The following is an 8,347-nucleotide window of genomic DNA, read 5'->3' as shown; positions in this document are numbered from 1 at the left end:
AAATATTGGTAATAATTAATATATTAAAACATTATATTGCTTCACTGCTTATTTATCTTTGCCAAACTTTGTATGCCAACATTTACGTTTCTCTCCTTTTTTTAGCCTAAATAAAATTCTGATTTTTAATAGCCCAAGTGTTTTTATTCCATTATACACATTTTATCTATTTAATACTTGAATCCTTCAAAAATATAGAAAATGACTTTAATAAACTGAAAAACGTGTTTGTTTATCATGGCAAATGTGTATTTATGTAATTTTGTATATGAATTTAATTTCTTTTTAAATAATTTCTTTTTGAATTTTGAATCTTGTAAGCAGTGTCTTATAATATTTTAATTAGAATTAAATACATCATCATCAATGCTTAAATTCAACTTTTATAGAAACGGTAAGGGAAATATGACTATAGCTAAGAAAAATGTGGAATTGGTCAAGGCGCGCTTTGAGGAGAGGAGAGAAAGGACCTCCCCACTCCTCATAATAACCCCATTATAAGGCTCATCAATGATGTAATGAAAGCAAACAGTGTTGAAAATTGCCTGTAAACAGTTGGATCCCAGTCTCCTAATGAATTCAGTGTCTCTTTTAATCAAATTGGGCGACCTGTGGGGAGGGGTTTATTGGGCGTGGGGGGGTCCAGTTTCATCTTAGCGAGCCAGTCAACACCCCAAAACACCTTCTAACCAATGGAAGCGAGTCGCTTGGGACTCACGTGGAAGGGGTGCCCTTAAAAACCTAGCCACTGAGTTGTGCACAAGTTCATTTGTTAGGCTTTATCTGACTTTCCGTTCCCCAATGTGTGTATTTAACCTGCATTACCTCAGTTGTGCTTCTGTCTTCTCACAGCATTTTTTTTCTGCGCTCTACCGTCCAACGAGTTCTCATTGCATCACCTGCGCTGGCACAGAATGCACTTGTCTTTTCCATCCGGATTCCACTCTACAACCCGCCTCAGCGAACTACCTTTGAACTGATGAAAATTTCAGCTGCTCAATAGGCGCGAGGCTCGAGTTGCTGCCGCTTTGCTTCTGTCCGTGGTGCTGAAATGCGCGCGCCCTCTAAGTAGGCTACCTTGCGGTTTTACATTAACACTGCTGCTTCAGAACAGCTTATTGAAATAATTTGATAAATAATTCAAAGCCACCACCGATGCGTCTCGCGTCTTCGAAAAACACCGGGATTGAAAAAAAAAATGTTTTTTAATTAAATTTGCCAGCCTAGAGTATATTTAGGCTGTATCGATTTTTTGAGGAGTGAGTGAGGAGCTAAAGAAAAAAAAATTGGAGGCAGGGTCTGTGTACTTCATACAGAGCCTCCTCAAGAAACCTCCTTTTTCTTTTTAAACTTAAACTAAAAGTCCTCAAGGAAGAAGAAGTTTTTTTTTTCCCAGACAGGGGATGAATATTTCTCATTTCCGATTCTGCTTTGGATTTTCCTCCTGGATAGATCGCTATTAAATCGAGCGCCATTCACGCAGAACTTGGTTGAATACAGATGATAATCTGAACAGAAGCTTCACGCAAGCAGCAGTGTGGAGATGGAAGCGTCCACCAACGGCTCCAGTTTTGGAATCGACTCCCTGCTATCCCACAGGCCAGGAAGCCCAGTCATCGCGAAGGGGGACAGTTTGGTAGGAGAATGCCGGTCCCCGCTGGAGTTCAGCCCCAGGTCAGACTTAGAGAGCGGTTGTTCTTCTCCTCCGTCTCCGAGGCGGGAGTGCGGTGAGGATGCGGCGCAGAGACAGGGTCACCCACTCGGACTCGCGTCCCATTTACAGCACGGCCCGATCTCTGCTGGATCTCAACCTCGGACTGTCACTTCATCCTTCTTAATAAGAGACATTCTGGCTGACTGTAAACCCTTAGCGGCGTGTGCCCCTTACTCCAGTAACGGCCAGCCGACACAGGAGACGGGGAGACTGGCATCTAAAATCGCAGACGACTTCATTGAAAAGATCCACAGTAACTCGTCGTCAGACAGTGAATACAAAGGTAAAAATATCAGCTCGCTTTTAATGCGATTTTAAAATGATATCACATGAAATAACTTGACACTTTAATAGCAAAGCAGGCTGGCTTGCTAAGTATCTTTGGCTATGTTTTTTGGGGTTATGAATACAAATAATTTTCATGATTCTTTGTGTATTCATTTAATTCGTTCATTTATAGCAAGTGTTGCAATAAAAGAGCAGATTATATGATAGATAGATAGATAGATAGATAGATAGATAGATAGATAGATAGATAGATAGATAGACAGATAGATAGATAGATAGAAAGAGCAACTATCATGTAAAATATATTTACTGAAATAAATGTATAGTGCATGACATTATTGTTAATTTTGTTTGTGGCTATTCGCTGTTTGCAAGTTGTATGTTTACGTGCTTATAAGTTAAAAACGTATTGCTTATTGTTAGGTGCAGGGGAAAGGAAGTTGAACAAAGAAACATCAGCAGCAAATATTCATTAAGGATTTGTCCAGGTGAAATTACATCTGAGGAAGAAACTGAGTGAAAGACCGTTTCCTGTGACACATCATTAGGTTGATTCCATGATGGAAACACAAAGGCCACACTATTGATAAATGCTGCAATATACCATATTTCAATCAGGACGTTTTTGATTACTATTGCAAAATAATAGCTGTTGTTATATATTATATTTATTTTTTGTTATATGTGCATTGTGATATGCACGTGTTTATTGTTGTTGGCTTATTTGGCCTATTGGCTGGTGTTGTCGTTATTCTGATAATTTTGTAAAGGTGTTATCACAATCCTTCTCTCTTAGTGGAAGTAGGGCATGATGGGTCTCTTCTATTCGCCTATACCTTCAACTATGATTCCAAATATATTTCTACTCTCACATCATGAAATTATTAGCTTGGCAAGTCTATAGGCGCGGTGATCAAAATTAATGCTCTCCAAATCAAAGCCGTTCCATCTCCAGAGCGCTTGTAAAGAGTGTGTGCTCAGCTTTGATTTTTTGGCTTTCTACCCCCTTATATTTCAGGGATTTGATGCAATTTGTCCCAGTGCTAATCAGATTTGTAACGCACGGGGTCGGTCCGCTCTTTATTTCGCTCTTATCCCCGTCCCTGTGAAGTTTCTCCGGTCTCGGTTGAAAGGTTTCCATCCCTTGTGGCTCAATTAGCCGGATTATTGTGCTCCTTGAGAGACGACTCAACTACTCGACTGGCAAGGTCTCTCGCGTCGTGTCCCTCTCTTTCTGGGTTCAGAGAGAAAAGAGTTTGGTTTAGATGGGAGATAGCTAGGGGTGAATTAAATATCACAACCCTCGTGTATTCAGATTCTGAAAATAAAATCTGAAAACTGCTTGAAAGAATTACAGGCACGCGCGAGACCATCAAGGGTTCCGCACTGGATATGTGGAAACCTTTGACACCACAACGAATTGCCAAAGTAGGCTATATTGGAACACAACTCGTGCTAAAGTGGCTTAATCAGTGCCCTTCCGTTATATGTGATGTTTCAGTGAAAGAGGAGGGCGACAGGGAGATCTCGAGCAGCAGAGACAGCCCGCAGGTTCGCCTGAAGAAGCCACGGAAAGCGCGGACCGCCTTCACTGACCATCAGCTCGCCCAGCTGGAGCGCAGTTTCGAGCGTCAGAAGTACCTGAGCGTGCAGGACAGGATGGAGCTGGCAGCTTCTCTCAACCTGACCGACACGCAGGTCAAAACCTGGTACCAGAACAGGAGGTGAGCGTGTGGTCAACTGGAAAGCAACATAATAATAATAATAATAATAATAATAATAATAATAATAATAATAATAATAATAATAATAAATAAGGTTGCAGAAATGAAATCGTAATCATTCTGATAGCTACCCATGTCTAGTTAATTTTCTCGTATTGACATTCGTTTTATTTTTACTATATTATAAAGAGAAAATGTGCTTATTGGGTATATAGGCCTATCATATTATTTTTCCCTTTGATTGTGGGGTCTCCTGCTAAAAACAATAATACATGTTGCACCGGTTTTGCTCCCCTAAAACGAAAGGAAATGCTGCAGAATTAATATCCACATTTTTAACATTTAAACATAATAAAATATTCAACTTTTTCACGTTTAAAGAGGCTCTCACACACATAATTCTTATTTTATAGCTTTAGTTAGAACTACAGAATGGAACAAATACAAATCAAAAAAAGAAGAAAATTACAGTAGCAACAATCAAAACACATCAATAGATATATTGTACATCTACAAGTGGTTTGTTTGCAGTTTCCCATTTTTTCGCAGCATGTAATTATATGCCAAAATATACACAATTTGATGCATGCGCCCTTAACTAAATAAAATGACTAATTATTATTAAAAAATAACTACTAAAATATATGCCGTTTGATGGCTGATTTTTAGCTTATTATTATTAGTTAGTTACACAATTATTGTGAATCAAATGCTTTTAAAAGAAACTTTCTTATAACTCTGAGCAGACTCATTACCCTCATATGAAGAGGCATATAATCTAATTTCACTTTTATCAATCTTTTAGGTGTAAAAGGCAAAGCTCTAACAGTTTTCTGTTTTTGTCCTCTCTCTCCTTAACGTTGAATTGTGTCGTTAAAATTTATATTCATACAGATACTTAGAAATAGGAGATAAATCAGAGAGGTTTCAGTTTTTATTTCTCTGAACTCTGCATGTTTCGCTTGGGAATAGTAGTGCAATACAATACATAGGCTGATTTTCCCCCCTCTATTTTGTCACGTATTTGTACGAGTATATGAAACATTAGTCATTGAATACTTTTTCTAGACTAACATTATTCTCTTTTCTCTTGGAAAAAAAGGACGAAGTGGAAGAGGCAAACGGCGGTCGGATTGGAATTGTTAGCGGAGGCTGGAAATTATTCTGCGCTGCAAAGGATGTTCCCCTCGCCGTATTTCTACCCTCAAAGCCTGGTGTCGAATCTGGACCCTGGAGCAGCGCTCTACTTATACAGGGGACCCTCGGCGCCCCCGCCGGCGCTGCAGCGTCCTCTCGTTCCCCGGATTCTTCTGCACGGTCTCCAGGGCGCCAACGAGCCGCCGCCTCTGCCCCCCCTCTCCGGTGTGCTACCCAGACCAACGCCGCCACGATGAACGGCGCGATTCGGACTCGTTGCAAACATGGCAGCTTTGAACTCCACCATCAAAGAACAATTTTATTGGTGACAAAATATATTACGAAGCCACAAATACAAACTGAGACACAAAAAGTGGTTAGATACATTTTCCAGCTTTATTTAATTATTTATTTTCGTTATGTTTTTTTTTTAACTTATATGTTCATATTTTTTTATTTACCCTTAAGGTTAAATCTGGCGAAAACAAATACAGACCGTTATGCTACTGAACGCAATAATTGCGGGACATGATAGGCTAGGCTACTACAGGGACGCTTCTTTCACAAATTATTATTACATTATCTAGCCAATATTACAATTGTGAAATGTTGGCGAGTCCCTGACGCAAAGAATATTTAAATGGCAGATTCATATTTAATTATCCTGAGATCAAATCCAGGTCACAAGTTGACAAATCGTGGGCTTTGTAGTGACCCTCTAAAATGTACAAAGGAAATGAAGTGTAAATAAGAATATTTTGTTTTATGTTGAAAGACAAATCTCGAATTTTCTCTTTTTGTATCATATTTCCAAGCCTTACGTTAACAGGTGAGGTTGACGTGAGCAGCACATTAGAAAACGTCTCTACAAAATGAGAAAGGTAGTGTCACTTTTCAATTTGACAAACAGTTAAATGGTCTACGGAGTCCCATACCTAAACAGAACAAGCAGGTGGATCGGACGAGATGAATTATGAATCGATTATCAATCGATTGTTTTTGTGCTGCTGTTTTCGTTTCTGTATTCCTGCACAACTGCCAGCATTTCACTTTGATGTTGATGGGAAAACGCCAAGTTCACTCTGTGATCAATAGGACGTCAAGGAAAAAGTGTTCGCCCAGGCATTGTGCAATAACTCTGTATAAAGCCGTTGAAATATCTTGTCATTCTTTCTGGTGAAGCTGTATATTGAGAATAATGATTTGTGAAGTAATGATTCTCGTAATTCCAAATGATTTTCGTTCGTGCCCCCGTGTGCTTAGCGGTGTGAACTTCTGGAGAACTCTTAAAACTGCTGGATGTGCGGGGGAGGTGGTCTTTAAGCAAGGAGAATTACTTTTATAAATGTGCTAATAAAGATCTTTCATTAATTTACCACTGACTGAGAATGTGCAGGTAGCCTATACAAATACTGGTTAAATACACACTCGTGTTCTCACAGACAATTCAATTACACTAAACCAACAGCCAATATAAAAAGTATGCTGGTGCATAATGCGCGTGCAGACATGAAAACTGCCACTGCCACATGAACACTGCCACATGAAAATGTAGCCTACGAATTTAGAAAAATCATATTGTTAAACTTAGCAGTGGAGGTTGCAACAAGGAAAATAACTATTCATTTTGAACATAAAATGTGCTAATATCTGCGACCAATGAAGTCCATTTGACGTTGGCGTACGTGAAATAAAAAAATAAAAAAGAGCCAATACATTTTCACAAATGTCATTCATAGTCATTCTTATTTTTTCAACTACCTGAACATATCAGGAGCAATCTTTAAGTAACTCCATGATATTACATATTATGCAAACTTGGAATACCTGCCAACACATAATTATAATTGTATAATTTATACAATTTCTTACATTTTATATTTTGGGAGGTAAAATCAATGGATCAAGCCGGAAGAAAAAAAAAAAAAAAAACGAGTCGTTATTTGTACCTCCATAAACTATCTGAAATCCAGTGACTTCATATTTATCTTGAATAGCATAAATTGTCTTAAGGTTTTCATTTTGAAAGTTATAAAGGACTAAGTCTCGGCATGAACAAGTAAAAAAAGTAAACCAATAAAATACGCATGTTACGCAAGTCATTGCTTTTGAAATGTATTACAGAGTAATTTAATGAAAAGTAAAAGTTTGCTTATGAAAATAAACGTAAACAACGCCAGTGATAGCAATATCATAAAACCCTAGCTCAGAGAACTCTATTACTGGCAAATGTGTTTGAATAATTTTAAACATGACTGTCAGACATTTTGCTCAAACCCCGCACTATTTGGTTAGCATCGTGGATTTAATTTGTCAAACCTACGGGAAGAAAAAAAGTTAATAAGAATGTCGCACCCAAGGAAGTGAACATTCACCACCCTAACCTTTCAGAAACGCCTAGAGATTTAGGGAACTTAATTCTACCTTCATATCTTAAAGTTTAACGCGACTACCTCTTATTAATAGGTCATACTTTAAATATAATTTTGATCATGAATCATATGAGCCAGTTTCAATACAATTTAAAACGATGTTCGTTTTATTGGCAGCATGATAGAAAAAGGAAATGCTGAGAGATTGGGCATTGGGGTTGTGCATGATCTCGTTCTCTCTCACGCACACACTCAACACTTGTCAGCCTCTATTGTCTTGTGTCTACAGGAGTAAAGCGACAGACTTTTTTGCTCTCTTATAACAGCTCACCATGTCGTTTCATTTAGTTTTCATAAACAATATGTGGATGAAATATTAATGGTCACCTAAGTGTGTAATTGTTTAAGTGCCCTAAATGATCCCATTTGGAAATGGATTCTTTCCATACCCTTTCTTGAGAGTGTTGGTTTGCTGCTCTTTGCCAAACGCTCCCAACAGCTGGTCACCGGGCAGCGCTGACTGCGGCTCGGATCAGCAAGGGGACATCTGGTCAGCGGCATGACAGGCCCCCCCTTCATCCCCCTCAGTGAGCCTAAGACTGACTTTAACCCAACCATGAGACCGGTCCATAAAGCTCAGGGTTTAGGGACTGCTCTGACAGGGCGACTGAATGGGAAATTAACGAGCAGACAAAAGACCTTAATAGCTTTTAATTGAACGTCGATAACGTGTGATCAGTCGGGCTCCTGCAGCAAACTTTCGCATAGCACATGTCATTCTGCGGGGCCCCTGCCCATGAATCACTGAAGGGGAGAGAGAGAATATTATCAACAACATTTCATTAAATGCTTGTTATTGAGGTATCTAGGGAAATAAGCAACACACTTTCCCCCCCTTTATTTTACAAGCACAATTTATTGGCATGTTTTTTTTGGCATAAAATATTGCAAAACCATCAAAAATATAATACAAAGTGGCAATGATGTTAATAAAACAGCCTAATTGCAATAAAAAGTAACATTAAATAGAATAGAATCAAATAAATGTTGAAATTTAAGATCACATAGTCTACGGAAAGAAATGACATATCAATTCAGATCAAACATTTAAA

At 38.6% G+C, this 8,347-nt stretch overlaps 1 protein-coding gene across 1 annotated transcript; it reads left to right on the top strand.

The window, feature by feature from the left end:
- The first annotated feature begins 695 nt into the window (after positions 1 to 695).
- Positions 696 to 6,238, top strand: barhl1b (BarH-like homeobox 1b). Its single transcript, XM_067423793.1, has 3 exons — positions 696 to 1,997; positions 3,504 to 3,726; positions 4,829 to 6,238. Exons 1-3 carry the CDS (start codon positions 1,544 to 1,546, stop codon positions 5,118 to 5,120), a joined length of 969 nt encoding a protein of 322 aa, XP_067279894.1. The 5' UTR covers positions 696 to 1,543; the 3' UTR covers positions 5,121 to 6,238.
- The last annotated feature ends 2,109 nt before the right edge of the window (positions 6,239 to 8,347 follow it).

The sequence above is a fragment of the Pseudorasbora parva genome, chromosome 18 (genome assembly GCF_024679245.1).
Source record: "Pseudorasbora parva isolate DD20220531a chromosome 18, ASM2467924v1, whole genome shotgun sequence".
Lineage (NCBI taxonomy): Eukaryota > Metazoa > Chordata > Actinopteri > Cypriniformes > Gobionidae > Pseudorasbora > Pseudorasbora parva.
This window is presented reverse-complemented; position numbering and strand designations above follow the sequence as displayed.

Coding starts and splice junctions, on each gene's coding strand:
- barhl1b (XM_067423793.1), top strand. CDS start 1,544: ATGGAAGCGTCCACCAACGGCTCCAGTTTTGGAATCGACTCCCTGCTA. Junction 1,998..3,503: donor GTCAGACAGTGAATACAAAG/GTAAAAATATCA, acceptor GTGATGTTTCAG/TGAAAGAGGAGGGCGACAGG. Junction 3,727..4,828: donor ACCTGGTACCAGAACAGGAG/GTGAGCGTGTGG, acceptor TTGGAAAAAAAG/GACGAAGTGGAAGAGGCAAA.